General features: G+C 32.2%; 3 protein-coding genes across 3 annotated transcripts in view; 2 read left to right on the plus strand and 1 right to left on the minus strand.

Annotated features, from left to right (window-relative positions):
- LOC124535448 overlaps positions 1-2,485 on the plus strand; it is a 31,354-nt gene extending 28,869 nt beyond the window's left edge. Inside the window, exon 5 of the mRNA XM_047111669.1 lies at positions 6-2,485. Within this exon, the coding sequence (XP_046967625.1) occupies positions 6-209 (204 nt within the window). The 3' untranslated portion in view covers positions 210-2,485. The remainder of the gene's footprint in view (positions 1-5) is intronic.
- An 8,115-nt stretch (positions 2,486-10,600) lies between these two features.
- Positions 10,601-14,910, plus strand: LOC124535438 (scavenger receptor class B member 1-like). The gene is made up of 10 exons (XM_047111651.1): positions 10,601-10,718; positions 10,831-10,925; positions 11,003-11,166; positions 11,535-11,682; positions 12,412-12,612; positions 12,969-13,093; positions 13,197-13,468; positions 13,542-13,660; positions 13,885-14,010; positions 14,382-14,910. The coding sequence occupies exons 1-10, from the start codon at positions 10,601-10,603 to the stop codon at positions 14,652-14,654; spliced, it is 1,641 nt and encodes a 546-aa protein (XP_046967607.1). The 3' UTR covers positions 14,655-14,910.
- A 318-nt stretch (positions 14,911-15,228) lies between these two features.
- Positions 15,229-16,129, minus strand: LOC124535391. The gene is made up of 2 exons (XM_047111599.1): positions 16,001-16,129; positions 15,229-15,918 (listed from the first exon to the last, which is right to left on the minus strand). The coding sequence occupies exons 1-2, from the start codon at positions 16,007-16,009 to the stop codon at positions 15,472-15,474; spliced, it is 456 nt and encodes a 151-aa protein (XP_046967555.1). The 5' UTR covers positions 16,010-16,129; the 3' UTR covers positions 15,229-15,471.
- Between the last annotated feature and the right edge of the window lie 1,206 nt (positions 16,130-17,335).

A 17,335-nucleotide genomic window follows, 5' to 3' on the forward strand; every position in this document is an offset into this window, starting at 1 on the left:
TCCAGACTACGTCAATGATACGATGGAAGCGTCTGGCTATTTGCGAATTAAATAGAGTCAAAGAAGATATTCTTCATTCTAGAAGATTCTATCAGGACTTACTTCTTCATTCTCGAAGAAAGCTAAAATGCTTGAGGAGGATCGCACAATTGCGAGCGAAATCGGCAGTCGAGGCGCTGGAACAATGTGTATGTCACACTAGTTGTTAATTATATTTATTTAGAAAGAATTTATAACTAAAATAAAAATATCGACAAGCGGCATTTTTAATGTTTCAAATGAAAGCCATCTGTGTTCCAAAAATAATATCAATCAGATTATTCTTCTTTCAAAAAATATACATAGGTACTACATATACGTGTTCGATTTGCCAATATATTATTATGTTATCATTTATTTACGAAACAATTGGGATTTATCATAACAAAAATATTATTGTAGTCTAAGTTACTCCTTATTATATTAGTTATCTGTCCAAAAGTCCCATCATAATCGGTCCAGCCTTCCGGAGATAGCCTGAACAAAGAGACGGACAGATAAAAATTATATAAATGTTTTTTTCTTATATGGACCGCGTACATAAATACACATGCATTGAATAAATTTTAATGTTACAAATTTTGGTTGATTTGTTATATTTTACAAAATGCATTGACCTATACAGCCAATACGGAAAAAATATTATGAAATAGATTCCATTAATTTATGAACAAAATATATTATTATACCGATTAAGTTTTTATTGTTAATATTTTAACTAAATAATATTCCGAAAGGATTTATTGACAAATACGATTACTATTTAACACTGACGGCTCTAAATTGTCATAAGAGGTGAAACATTGTTTTGTCCTTTTCTTTAATTGTTTAAAAAGTAATGCCAGAAAGAGAGAAATAGATATTTAATTACACACCCGCTAAACAATCTTTATACGCTAGTTTTTTTTTTACATTTCCTATCGTATTGAGCCAGCAGAAATAATACACGATTAAGACAAATTGTTATTGGTATTAAACTATAATAAAATAAATAATAGTGACAAATATATAAATAACGATCATTAAAAATAACAAAATATTTTCTGGGGTTTTCTTAAAAGTAAGGAGTATACAAACTACAACTATTTATGTTGAAATAAAATAAAACATTTGTTAGGAACAAAGTGACGTAGTGATACTGTAAATACTGATGGTTTAATTGGTATTTGGTTTGGATTTAGGGATGAGATACTTTTTAGTCCTTTTATTTAATTATAAGTACAAAATATGTTAATTAAATTTGACATAGGTAAAATTATTCATGAATTAAATAAAATTCGCGTAATATTTTTAATTTATAAACCATATACAATCAATTGTAATAACATATATGTAATAACCCACCATTGTACAGCAATATGATATTGGCTAGAAAAAAAAAATGTAATAGTATGTTATATTTAAGATTAGATAGTTTTAATTATTCGTGTCATATTATTAGCAGGAGTGCACGCAGGTACTGAGATTAGCAAACATGTAGCCTATTTCAATCGAAACAGGTATAAAGGTAAACAAACGTTAATTTTAAGAGTTTATGGTTAATTTATTTATAATGCAACACTTATATCCACTTTAATTTTACTTCCAAATTTTCCAATAACTATAAATCCAGATGTCAACCTTTTTTTTTCTCACTGGAAAAACGCATTATGCGCTTCCCCCACGAGATGGAAAGTGGGGGGGGGGGGTGGTACTCCCCGGAGCCCTGAACGCCGAGTGCGCCCAAGCACACCGGGTTTACCCACTAAAAAACCAGCGGTACCTTCTCCGTCTTTCGGCGGACGCCACGGGATCGCTTACGCATGCTACCGTGACGTAATGATAAGGCCTCATTTGCTGTCAACTGTTTATTTAGCTTTTTTCCTCTTGTGTCTGGAATATCTTGTTTTTTGGGTAATACTGTACGTCTTACAAGATTCAAGAGCAATTGGACCAGGAGCATTCAACTGTGTAGCAAAAGTTCAGGAGGATAATTCTACTAACATAATTATATTCCTCAAATACCCTCAGCTTAATTGTAACTGAGGGCAATTCTACTTATATTGATTTTATTCCGATACGAATTGGTGTGTTAGTAGTATGGGCAAAAGTTTTAAGTTTGTTCGATAGGAATAAAGTTATTTTCCATCTGTGTTATTTTCAATTTCTATGTTATACTATGTCCGCCATATTTAAGTCATTATTATTCGACACGTGGCAGTTACCTAGTGCACTTTAAAATGCGAACTGTAAAAATATTGCTTTAGTCAGTATATGTGTTTTAGTAAAATAAAAAAGTACTTAGTATCACTGTGATAGTATAAATTAATTTATTTAATTTAGTTAACAGCAGTAATATAAAGTCTAGTTTAATTCGAAACGAAAGTACAATCGTTGTTACTGTAACTAATTATTGTTGTTTATTTTATTAAATTTAATCGAATTGTAATAAAATTTAACCGATTTATTTATTGTTTTATTTCATTGCTTGTCATCAGTATCATACACAACTTAGTATTCACCTTACGATATGAAATCAACTCAAAAAGGAGTAAGCACCAATGTACTCATACTTTAAATTTTATTTATAACTATTGTTACGAAAGTTACCTGAGCCATCAATACGGTTTTATGGCATTTGATTCTGTATCATAATTTATATCACATTATTATTGCATATTATTAATATAGCAGGAGCTATTGAATTTACTTTATTATATACAAATATTATTGTAATTAATTGATCAATAATTTGTATAAATAAAATTTTAACAAAAAGAAAAACCGACTTCAAACAAAACACTATTTTAAAACAAATGAATATGCACGAAAAAGTAATAAAAATAATTGCGTATTCAACATATTTTTTAGAGTCTTCCTAAGTTAAATGAAATGAAAAATATTAGACTACTTAAAAGTCGATTAACGATTATATCATGTAGTTATAATTATTGTTATATTTGGAGTCGGTGTCAGCCAATAAAACCCTACAGTATATCTATCAAAAAACAATACGAGAATACTCGGTGTCAGCCACGGTGCCCTTGCCCCAACAATCAAAAGAAAGAAGCGATACGAGCCCCTTGATTGATCCAGTATATTATTGTGTAAAAGGTAATTTGTAAAAAACATATTTGTTAAAGTATTCTCGTATTGTTTTTTGATAGATATACTGTAGGGTTTTATTGGCTGACACCGACTCCAAATATAACAATAATTATAACTACATGATATAATCGTTAATCGACTTTTAAGTAGTCTAATATTTTTCATTTCATTTAACTTAGGAAGACTCTAAAAAATATGTTGAATACGCAATTATTTTTATTACTTTTTCGTGCATATTCATTTGTTTTAAAATAGTGTTTTGTTTGAAGTCGGTTTTTCTTTTTGTTAAAATTTTATTTATTTTTTGATTTTAAGTGAAGCTGATGTTGACTAACTAATTTTTTTTAATATGGATAGATTAAGCGTTCCGTTTATATGAGTCAGAAACTACTTCGAGGACAATTTCAAAGGAAACTTGCGAATAAAGCAAAAATAGACTTTCGAAAATGCGGATTTAATACGTCACGCGGCGTAAACTACAAGGATCCCTCGAAAGAGCTGTAATCGAACTCAGCAAAAAAACTTTGAAAAAGACTAACTATATTTCGGACATCATATGACATTACATCACATACACAAAATTTGATTAAAGATAGTAAGAAATTCTGCCCCATATCGCACCCTAACTGCGAGCCGTATAGGAGTTCCATCACTACATAGTGTAAAACAAAGTCGCTTTCTCTGTCCCTATATCTTTAAATCTACGCAACGGATTTAGATGCGGTTTTTTTTAAAATATAGTGTGCTTCAAGGGGAAGGTTTGTGTATATAATACATGAACAATATAGTAAAGAAACACTGATAATTTTAGAAGTTTGCGATGTGATGTCGTAAATAAACAAATTCTGTAGTATATTTAGTATCAGTATTGCACCCGTGCGAAGCCGGGGTGGGTAGCTAGTTGATTATAATATTCGACTATGATAATTACATAAACATAACCACATTACGGAAGGTGACTCAAATATCCAAATAACCTATAAATAAAAGATTCGACCGAGTATCGCTAACGTGCTCCTCAGAATTGTTCCGTTCCCTTCCGTTCCGTTACTTTGTCATGGATCCTGTGCTCAAAACCTTACCAAACTTTCACCAAATTACCCTTGAAGTATATATTTTATAATAAAAAAAGAATTATCAAAATTGGTTAACGTGATTTTCAGTTATTCACCTTTTTGTCGCGCATATACATAATGCAAATTTAAGACTTATGTCGTTTTCACATGGATACCATCATCGGAAAAAAAAATAAAAAAAATGGGACCCCACGGGAAGCACTACCTTTCAAACAAAAAAAAAATTATCAAAATCGGTCCACCCAGTGAAAAGTTATGAGGTAACAAACATAAAAAAAAAAAAAAAAAAAAAAAAAAAAAAAACAGACGAATTGATAACCTCCTCCTTTTGGAAGTCGGTTGAAAACTGTTATTAATATTATTTTATATGGCATAGTATTTAATACAGGCATGTAACACTATTTCTTATTTTAAATATGATTGAGCTGTCATTATAAAACACTTGGACTATAGCGTGGGGCATTCTAAGAAAAGATAGAGATATTGAAGCATCATTGTAAAACGATAATATTATTTTGGCCATCCCGAACTACTGAAGTTACACTAGTAATATGCTGTTGGTTATCATATTATGTTAGGCAAAAGAAGTACCCTCTCCTTTCTTAGAGTTCAAGTTTGCTTCATACCAAATTTCATCAAATTCGATTTCAAGACCAACAGACACAAACAGTCAGAGCTGCTTTCACATTTGTACAATATTGTATTATAATATTAATACATATAATATAGATTGATTTCGTTCTTGTCCCATATACTTATGTCAGAGTTAATAGCAAGATGTATGAGAGTTAATAATAAGATGATATGTTATTCCTAATTGCATTAACAAGAGCACTGTCGTGTTTAAACAACTCGACGGATGACCATGTCACCATCATCATCATCAACAGCCTCTTTTCGCCCACTGCTGGACATAGGCCTCTCCAATAGCACGCCGCTGTGATCGATCTTCGGTTATGACCATGTAACTGAACTCAATATTGCGCCAACGCCTTCTCGGTCCACTCTCCCTCCAGATTTCACCCCCTTTTTTTTAGGTCATCGCTCGTCATAACTAGTCTTCTGCTGTGATTATTTGCATGTTCTGTCCCACTATAACTACCACGGCCATTGTTAGGGCCTGGCAGAAGCTGGAGCTTCTATTTTGCACACATAACATAGAAGATAAGACACGATATCCCAGCCCATTAAGAGCCTCAATGGTTGGAGAAGAGAGCGTGCCATTCAAACCCGCTACTCCACAGTAAAATATAATTTACATTTATACGAGTTAGTTTGATTTTTTTTATTGAGGTGCTTACATTTCGTCAGAATATTTTAAAAATAAATTATATTTCTTAATGACTTTATAATATTTAAAGGTTATAAGACAATAAAAGACTATATGAATAACATTAATATTTATTTAACCATTATAGCATTTGTAGTAATCGTAGGGTTGGCATTAGAAATTCGCATCCCGAATTTGATGATAGTAGGGGTTGCTTTTTAAAGGGGTTGCTCCTCTCTCTCGAAATTTACCCTTCACCCCCCGCGGAAACCCAATCACGTGATTCACAGTAATGAACATACAAGTCAAAATGCTTTCAGCATTTATGTCAATAAGAGGGTACAATAAAATACAATTAAAAAAGTAATTTAAACCTAATTATTATTATTACAGAATTAATTAAAACATACAATAATAATGTAAACCTTTTTCTAATTATATAATCAAGTTCATTTCGATTTTTTTTTATTTATTTCGTGTTTTCTATGAAATAGTTGCAAACCAAAAGGTCTACAAAAAATAGCAATGTTTAATTATATACTATATAATAATCTCGTAATAAATCTTTGAAATTAAAATAATGCTATTTACTACTGTTTGTATTTTAATTATTGGATCAGTCGTTTCGACGTTAGATTTTAATACATTATTAATTGACCTTGCCATGGACACTAATGATTTCTGAGATGTAACTTTATTATGTTATTAAATAAAATAGTGGGTTCGAAGTGAAGGAAAGTCTAACAATCCACGTGTTTTTTTTTTGTTTCTATAAATGCCTTGTTCGTGTAGTTGCTAGTTTAATGGCTGCAGGATCACAAACACGAAAATATTAGTCTGCTCACGAGTAAATGCTGGCAATGACAATCTCAACAACAACAACAACAGCCTGTAAATTCCCACTACTGCTAAAGGCCTCCTCTACCTTTGTGGAGAAGGTTTGCAACATATTCAACCACGCTGTTCCAATGCGGCTTGGTGGAATACACATGTGGCAGAATTTCTATGAAATTTGTCACAAGCAGGTTTTCTCACGATGTTTTCCTTCGCCGCTGAGCACGACATGAATTATAAAGACAAATTAAACACATGAATCATGGTTGAGATGCACGCGTTCATGCACCACGCGTGCATGCATCGCGCCATAGACCACGCTGAGCCAAGCCAAGCCATTGACACCGCCCTCCAAACTCGCCTATAACCATTAGCGGAGTTACATCTGATTATCATGTGAAAGGAATTGAATTCCCGACCATTTTCATTGACATTCATTTCGGAATTTCATTCAATAGTTAAAGAGACGAAAACGGAAAAAGGCGAATAAAAAAAGGCGCCATGGAAACAGGACTTGGAAAAAAAAAACAGTTGGTAAAATAAAATATCAATAAAAATATATAATTGATGTTAAAAATAGATAACTAGTTATTATTACCCGTTTTATACTATAAAAACAACGATGCATGAAGAAGCATTGAAAATAATATCATTTTTACATTTAACTATATTTAAAACATATACATTAAAGGTTTTTTTTTCGCCTCTTTCAAACTTATATTTAAATAATCTACGTAACTAACGCTAGGTTTTGTAAATCAGCAAAAAATTTATAAAAGAATCCTTATTTATGTCTAATCTATATATATGTATTTATTATATTTTAGTCTATCTTTATGCTTTGTTTTAATTAAAAAATGTAAAAGTCGCAAGTATGGAAAATTAAAAATTATACAATATTTCCTGGAACGTGTATCGCTCAAAAGGACCTAAATTTAATTTGCTACATCATATTCTAAAACGTTGCTCAGAGCTAGAGAATATTAACAACAATATTATGTATATTCACAGTAACATTGATCACTTAGATAAAATCAGTGATAATCATTGTATGTGCACTAGAAGTAAGGATAAGCTTATTACGCCAAGTTTTCGACTCCGCTAAGTCAATAAGTCCTTCTTGGGGCAGGGTATCCGCTTCTATAATAAAATTCCGCAGACATTTTTAACTTTACCGTTTAGTAAATTCAAATCGTTTGTAAAAAATACATTGGTAGAAAAAGCATATTATTCAATACAAGATTTTATGGATGATTAAAAAGCGTGGAGATAATACCTGTTGACTTCCAGGCAGGATATATTAATTTAAATTATTGTTTTTAACTAATATGACTTTGTATTTTTAAATGTTAAAAAAGAGTAACTACTGAGTTTCTTGCCGGTTCTACTCGGTAGAATTTACTTTCCGAACCGGTGGTAGCTTCACAAAATTGTAAAATGACGATTCAAAAGTGCTTGTAAAAGCCTACTTGAATAAAGTTTTTTTTTTATTTGATTTTGATTTTGTTGGACAAAGATTTTACTTACCAACATTACAAATTAACTAATGATCCTCTTTTAAAAATATTCTTTGAATTATTTCTTATTAATAATGTTTTCTGCGTTAAAGTGCATGAGGATGGGTTATTTTGTATCTATTGTAGGTAATTACCGACGTGACCAAAGGATGAAAGATAAGAAATTTAACCGGGCGTAACGGACAATGGCATTTAAACGACTGGCAGGCGTGAGCAATTCTGTGAATATACAAAGGCTTGATCTTTGGAGGCGCCGCTGATAGATCTACATACTCGTCCCGCTGAAAATTACATAATCACACTCACTAAGAAATTAACTCATTATTTTCCAGCTGTTAAAGCGCGATTGAACAAAACGCAATATTTTAATTTTAAATTTCTACTAAGACTATAATAAATATTGTTATCTAACAATATAACACATATCACGCGAAATTCTTATTGAAGTGCATAATTAGCACTACGATTAAAATTTGCCAGTATTCGAATTATTTATAAGATTCAGCATACTTAATATTTATCAAATTATTGGCGAAGGTCTAGTGTTTTTGTAAATTGCAATAATTATCGTTTGAGGAAATACTCATTGGAATGAATTCGTAAAGTTTATTGAAAGCATACAACCAAGTCGGATTAAAACAACTGGTAATTAATTTATAATTCGGTATACATTGAAAACCTGTTTATTGATCCTTCTGATAACAAAAGAACTTGTTTCCAATAGTTCTAATATATGCTAAAATTATAAATATCTTATTTGTGTTTAAGCCTAAGGTCTCTCTTTTCAACGGTCTATAAAAACTCTTATCGGCTTGCTAAGGCTTCTTTTCATGTCCATAATCTGAAATAAATGACACTGTCTTCAAAATGACGACCAGACCTTAATTAGTTGGGAGCAATCAAATGCATTTGCTTATAAAAAGTGCATCATAATATCATTTAGTTAAAATGGGGTTAAAATTATTTTATTATGACTACACGTCAAAAAGCAAAAACGTAAACAAAAGATAAGTCAAAGATGTCGCCGCGTTTTATATCATACATAACAATAACGTACAAATTAAATAAATAACTAATAAAAAAGCTGCTTCATATACTTATTGTTTTCAGTTGTTATTGTAGGCGTCCGGGGTATATTTCATCGCCAAACATTAGGTACTGTAGTATTCTCATTTGAAGGGTGAGTGAGCCAGTGAAACTACAATCAAACCTTGGGCAATAAGGTGCCTTATGTTGCTTGCATATATGCTTAGACATATGTGATCAAACTCTGTGTGATATGTAACAGTACAATATATATGGACTGAATGTTTACCCAATAGACGAGTTATATGATATGAAATAAAAAAAACAGAATCGCATAAAAAAACTAAAGCGCGCGCAGTGGTGTCTTCAATAAATCATCTTTCATTTTGCAACAGCTCTACTGAGCGAACGTCACACAATAATTCGTTTTTTTTTAATAAGCTTACATTTGATAGGTACATCGTACTCATTAACGATAAGCACAGTATTGTTAAGTGAATTTTTTGAAACAAATAATTGGTAAGAAGTTTTTATTATTTAATTATATTATATTACCTACTTACCTATAGGCATATACACAAATCTATCACAGGTTTAATATTTGTGAGATCATAAAATTGAGGAATAACTTTTTTTTAATTTTAAAATATAAAATGCAAAGGTGAGTGAACACAATAGCTTAACAAAAAATAAATTTCAACAATATTATTAATAGCTTTGGTAAGACGAAGTAAAGATCTTTTTTCACCCACCAACTAATTATTGTACCATCGAACATCAAAATTACTCTAATGCCATTAGGGCTTATTATTGGCAATATATAAAGTGCCAATATTGATAAAAAGTATAGAAATCTGCATACCAGACTGCATTATCGTCTGCCTACCAGGAAATATTTATAAATAATCAAAATTCTATCATATTAATCGATCGTTTTCCTCAAATTCGGTTCGTATCAAACGCTTCAAGAATATCAAGGAATCGTTTGCCAGTTACATCATAGAATCAGAGATATCAGGTTTTTTTTTATTAATTAAATAGTATATCCAAAGTCTAGTCTAGTGTAAACTAGATTTTTCTAGTTTGTATTGTTTCGCTCCGTTGATTGTATAATTCATTTATAATATTTTTATCCTTAACCAAAACTTCGCTTATTACCATTAATTCTATTTATCTCCCACCTTTTTAGCTTATCACTTGACTGCGTCTATATAAATCACTAGATGACCGGTAAACCTTACCGGCTTTATCAGATTGTAATGATACTTTACAGGTATAAATGACAGCGTTGGATATTACACATAAATAAAAATATGAAGTGCAGAAGCAATAAAAACACTGACCATAACACAAGTAAGTTATTAATACTGGCACAATAACATCTTCAATACTAAAATTTGGTTGCTCAATGCACAGGGATCAAAAGTCCTCATCTCCTGGGCCACAGTATGAACAAATCAGTGAAACTACTTAATAAATAATATAGGCTATGCTCACTAACTAACTAATTAACTACGACTATCGATGTAGCTGTAACTAAAGCTGGCGGAGTGAATGAATGTTTTTTTTTTTTTTATCATCAATAGTTTGTTTGACAGCAATTGCTAGTTCTAGCTTTTGTAAGCGATCGCTGAAATTATCGGTCTCGTTACATTCTTTTTTAATCTCGCTGAAAAGACACAATTAAGCTGTTCCCTTCTCTAGTGGATTTGGGCTTGTTGATACTGAGTGCGTCGGAATGCTTACTAAAAATGAGTGATACCAATTCATCATTTCATGTTTTCTTGGGTATCACTGACGTCGTGACGTCCCAACGTCTGCGCCACTTATGCAAGCCTTCAATAGATATAGGGGATAGAGGTCCCCGGAGTATTTTATTTAACATGCTGTCTAACCGTTATAAACATTTTATGCAGTAATCTTTTTAGGACAAGTGTCATGATTATAAAAATTCTGTACAATAAATCATTATCACTTTCAGGGACATCGCTTGTGTTGATAGCAGTCGGGTTCATATTACTAGTCATAGCTACAGTGTCGGTGTTTTGGGATACTCAATACCAAATCATCATCTTTGTAAGAATTTCTATTCCATTTTCATTTCATCAATTTCTATTTGTTGAACAACAAAAACATCATATTTATTGCTTTAGATAACGAGAATAGCAGTGGGATCTAAGTACTATGAAATCTTTGCTCGAGAAAATGCGGGTACTTTCTTAGAAATCTACGTGTTTAATGTAACCAATGCTGAAGCGTTCCTCTCCGGCGAAGATCACAAGCTGCGGATCGAAGAAGTTGGCCCTTTTACTTATCAGTGAGTACAATTTTATGAAATTATTGGCAAAGTTTTGTCGACAGGTATTCTCACGTAACTATAAAATGAAGCAAAATATAGTGGTACTGAAACTCCAGGAATGGATAACAATGTAATACAATTGCCTGTACCATAGCGTACCTCTGCCAACTATCGATTTACACTATTTCTAGGAAAAAACCTAGTCATATTTTAATATTCCATAAATCAAACCCATAGTGATATAATCACTGCACTTAAGAAAGATTACAACGGAAACAAAATGGGATGTCTGTGAGTCCACTGACTAACACAAAGATTATACACATTTCCACAATACTAAACTTACTTTGGTTTCAAGTATCACCTTTAAATTACATTTACTACAGAGAATACCGAAAGAATGAGAAGTTCGAGATCGACGAAGAAGCTGGTGTGATGCGATACATACCTCGTACCAGGGCAGCGTTCCGACACGAGCAATCCATTGACGACCCAGCATGCATTAATATCACAGTCCCCAACCCTGCAATGTTGGTAAGTACAGACTTTTAACAATGTCTGCAACGAGCTCAAATTGGCAAATAATTTTATGCTGAAACAATAGACAAAAAATAATACTTAATTAATGTTGTCTTAAATTTTCGCGATTATTACACATTTAAATAAAACTAGTTATAACGGATTTTAATCGCGTATATTAATTATTTTGGACATCCCGACGTTTCGAGCACTTTACAGCGTTCGTGGTCACGGGTAGTCTACCCGGGATGTCCAAAATAATATACGCGATTAAAATCCGTTATAACTAGTTTTATTTAATACTTAATTAGATGAATATAAAACAACAATAGCTAGGAATATATACAATTATGATTTAACCGTATGGTAACTCTTATTTCAATAAAAGATCACAGATTTTGGACCACGATCCACAGGGTAACAAAACATAATGAAAAAAAGGCTCGTTATTTATGTTGGCCACGAACAGCTCTCCTAGTCTGTAATTTTATCATGATATCATTGTCACTGTGTTAACCGTTTGGCAAAGTTTACAACTTAAGTAACAATCTCCAGAGATTGTGATCAAGATGTAAAATAGTTATTACAATCAATGTAAACAAGGTATCTTATCGTTTTTATATGATCTTTAGCTTTACTTACGTATATTAGTGGTATATTGAAAATTGCATAGGGTTTTTTTTATAATACGTAGAAGATTTATGTACATGTATTATTCACCAAATAATTAAGTCGTTTTTTCAGGCAATATCTTCAATGGTCAGCTCTTACCCCTACTGGACCAAATACGCTTTCACTATGCTGACGAACCGTCTGAAATCAAAGCCCATCATAAACATCGACGTCCACAGCCTCCTATGGGGCTTCGACGAGCCCTTGATAGCCTTATCTAACACTCTGATGCCGGGCTGGATTACTTTCAGCAAAATGGGCATTATGGATCGAGTAAAGTACCATTTGTTTACTTATTACTTTTTGCTTTATTTAAATAATATATTTATTAGGTCAAGTCATTGATACATTTCATGTGAACATTAGAACTTAGCTGATGGTCTATAAACGCCGTCGGCATCGCAGGTTAGGACATAGCATATTCCATAACCACTTTTCAAGTTAATGTTTAGTGAAGGAGAATGTTTCTGCTAATATATTTATGTATCAGATAATGAGTTTAACATATTATACGGCGTTTTTAGACTTACACTTCTTACTTCAACATCAGCGAAATGACCTATTTATGTGGACGACACAAATGTTTATGTCATCAAAATATAACTATACAAAAATATTTTCTTTTGTAGTTGTACGATCAATCGTCTACCCCTGTGTTAGAGGTGAGTTCAGCAAATCTGGACAAGTTCCAGGTGAAGAAGTCCGATGGCTACGCTGGTTTGAAGGTGTGGAATTACGGTGACGTAAGCAAGCGGTAACGTTATAAAATAATTACATTTTACTTGGCATTATTGACCTTTTAAGGTTCATACCAATACATTACATATTTGCCTATAGTTTTTAATAAATATTTCCAGGACCCGTTGCAACACTTTTGTAGATACGTATGAAGGGTACGCATATGCACCAAGAATGGCCCGCAACCACACGATCAGACTGTACCGGAGTACATTCTGCAGGATGTTTGACCTCAGCTACATCGGCGTCACCAGCACGGAGGTCTCATCTGAAGCCTTTGTCTATCAAATCAGTAATAACAGTTACGCTCTCAATACTAATACGGAATGTCTTTGTGGACAAATAAATGAATGCATTGAAGGGATATCTGATATATCGCCGTGTCTCTTTGGTAACATTTTACCTTCAATATACTTATAATTTCTGACGTTTCGTATGTAGTGACCCAATGTCTTTATTTACAGGTCTAACTATCGCTTTGTCTAATGCCCACTTCTTGTATGCGAATCCCAAATTATATGATCGAATTGAGGGCATCCGGCCTGATGAGATGGAACATGGAAGTGAATTTGTAATAGAACCGGTGAGTGACTTTAAATCAAGGATCTATTCTCATTGCTCTGGATCATATTAACCCTTATGGTTCTGATACTTATATCAACTATATTATGACATATGACTTTTTTCATTACACCTTAGTTCCTAATGGTGATGGCTCTTTAGCGGTGTAAGGAATGGTTGATATTTCTTACAGAATCAATATCTATAAACAACAGAGACCACTTACTTGCGATTGTTTGTTTTCAGAAAGTGGGAGCGGTTATTAGTGGGAGATTCACTATTCAAGTAAATGTAATCGTCAATGATGTCGATTTCTACTCTCAAGTTAAACCATTTTCAAAGATGGTCGTGCCCCTCGCTTACTTTAAAATTGTAAGATTATTTAATTACCATAGCAGATATTTTTATCTGTCTGATGATTTCATATTTCTAAAGAACCATGAGTTAATGTTAGGCATACATTCCACTGCTAATTCAATGCCATGACAATTTTGCTTACAGTAGAATTCGTTAGCCTACATTGGCAAACGAACAAAATATCAAATATCTTTTAACTAAGAGTTAAATTGCTGAGAGTAGGACCTTCTCAGCACCTTACATTTGTGATCGATCATAGTTCCTTTATCTTGGCATCTTGAATCTCATAAATAAATGACTCATCGTTGGATTTAATTGTAACATCTTTTCTTATAAAATATGTTGTCAAAATTATCTTGTTATATCACATTTCTTATTCATTTCAGATACAGCCCGAGTTATCAGAAAAAGATAAAACATATATAAAAATATCTAGCTTTTATTTACCGTATATAGTTCATGGCATGGAAGCGCTATTATTCATAATAGGCTTGACAATATTGGTATACGGTCTTCATCAGATGTACCAAAAGTGGCGTTGTTATAGTGTCCAAGTAAATAATGAGATACGTCATGATAATCTTCAGGTAGAAACACCGTTGATGGACGAGAAATATCCTATTTCTGAATTAAAGACTGAGAGACAGTTGAAGATTTAGTTTATATTATAATGAGATATAATTTTCCAAAGTGATATTACCCACCTAGACGGGTTTTGCACGAAGCCCTCCGTACGTGATGTGTTGACATCTTGGAACTGGTCTGGACTTGTTGGAAGATATCCGGACTAGTATAACTGTGATAGTCAAAGGAGGAGGCAACTTTAGCCGATCTGAAACTCTGACTAACTTCAGCAAACGCACCGGTTGAAAAAAGAATGTTGGATATATAAATACTTTTTTTTTTATTTTTGTTTACAAGTCACGTGACTTTTTATGAAATTGTTTTTTTAATTATTTAGATTTTATAATTTACGTTTTATAAGGTTTGTTTTGTAAAGTTTAAAATTGTCTAAAATAAGAAATAAATATATGAAAATTATAAATTAGCGAAACAATGTGTCCAAATAAGCAATTATAAGTCCAGTTTAATTGTCATGATAAACAAAAAGTTAATCTGTAATGTTAGGATGTTATTAAAAATAGGCTTACAAAATTAATGCATTGATAGTCTTTGAAACTTAAAAGTGAAACGACCTTTTTAATTTATCATCATCATCATCACATCACCTTAATTACTTAACAGCTCACCAATGTTAGTATCATGTATCACAAATGTACCATTTATTTCATCACTTTATACAAGTACACGTACTCCTTTATCCTTACAAAGTACAACGCGCCTTATTTGAAATCATTTTTTTAAGTTCTCTGTTCCACGAACGAATTCAAGATCACCACTGCTAATCTTGTTTTATTATCTCATACGCAAAACACTATGAGTGTATCCTTCACCTACACTTCACTAGTTAAGAAACTAATAAGAATCTGAGCTGCTTGTATCCGTGTATTCCAATGTTGATTCCGACGAGTCCTGTTCTGGAATCAAAATAGCGACTGGCGGTGAACCTATAACCGGAGGCATTGGCACTGGCATGGCATAAACAAAATTTGTATCACTCGGCATGGGATCCGGTGTATCCTTTGCACTTTTACATCTGCATTTCTGATGGCATAATGAGCAGTATGAAAAAAATGCTGGAGTACAAGATGGCAGACACACGCAAGGTGGACATGGTGGATTTCGGAGTGTGGTCGATGTTACTTTTGTTGGCTCTGGCACCAATATTGGCATCGGGGCTGGTACTATGTAATACGGTATTGGATATATCGGTGGCCCAAATATTGACAGTGCGTATTGCAGATTAACTTGTTTCAGTATTTCAGATAACAACATAGACAGGATCCAAATGTTTTTAACGTTCTGAAATATCAAAATATAAACAAACTAAATATTTGATCAAATGTTTTATTATTTTAAAGAAATTAAAAATAAAATAGCTCACATATGTCATGGTCGAGATGATGACTATTATTGTATTGTATAGTGTATTTATTTATTTGCATTATATTACTTGAGCATTTGAAGTGCAAGCTACAGTTTTATTGAAATAAAGAGAAACGCATTATAGTTGGGCAATGTTTATTTCAATTTATTTACATTTTTATGGATCGCTTCGCCACTTTTTCAGTATAAAATCATATTGTATGTTATTTTTATAATAAATATTTATTAGTAACAATAATTCTATAACACGTAATATGTATGTAGAATGCAAATATTTTTGTTTTAATAAACATATTAATTAAAATTTGTTGAACTAGCTTTTTTTATGATATAGGTTGGCGGACGAGCATATGGGCCACCTGATGGTAAGTGGTCACCATCGCCCATAGACAATGACGCTGTAAGAAATATTAACTATTCCTTACATCGTCAATGTGCCACCAACATTGGGAACTAAGATGTTATGTCCCTTGTGCCTGTAGTTACACTGGCTCACTCACCCTTCAGACCGGAACACAACAATACTGAGTACTGTTATTTGGCGGTAGAATAACTGATGAGTGGGTGGTACCTACCCAGACGGGCTTGCACAAAGCCCTACCACCAAGTAAGCTAGCTACTTACATGTTTAAATTCTACGATTATGTTTTAATTTATTTTATTTGTAATAAAAAATTAAAAAAAAATTAAATAGTAGAGAATATTACTTAAGTGGATTAAGCGTTTATTAAGTTTACTTTACCAAATATGCACCAATCGTGTTAAGTCTAAATTAGTGAGTGCCTCATGAAAAATAAAGGCAATATCACATAATTATATAGAAATATTATTGCTATTATTATTTTAATGTGTATCAATCGAAAGATTAGTAGAAGATTTTTCGTTGTTGTCGTTGTCGTATTTAAATATTTGTTGAAAAATAATACAATTAATTATGAGTTTTTTGGTAAAAACTGAGACAGTATTTTTAGTACTTAATTATTTTTGAGAAATACTAATCATAATTTTGATGTATCTGTTATAATGTTGGCAGATATTTTCTTTAAAGCGCCTGGATCTACGTATCTATACTTCAAAAATATGAAAATTTTACATAGACTATATCCAGAGTAAAAATATAAAATAAAATAGCAATATGAGATAATGATAATATTATCATTTGGATCAGTAGATTTAGCGTTGGTTCACTCCTTGCCTTACTTTATATTTCAAATAAAAAACATACAAATATAATATTACGACAAAGTTTCGCGTTCATGCTCAAATCCTGAGAATTTTTTTACTGTAATTGATCCCGCTTTCGGTTTTTCTAAAACCTACCCTTCCGAATACC

The sequence above is a fragment of the Vanessa cardui genome, chromosome 14 (genome assembly GCF_905220365.1).
Source record: "Vanessa cardui chromosome 14, ilVanCard2.1, whole genome shotgun sequence".
In the NCBI taxonomy this organism is placed as follows: Eukaryota; Metazoa; Arthropoda; class Insecta; order Lepidoptera; family Nymphalidae; genus Vanessa; species Vanessa cardui.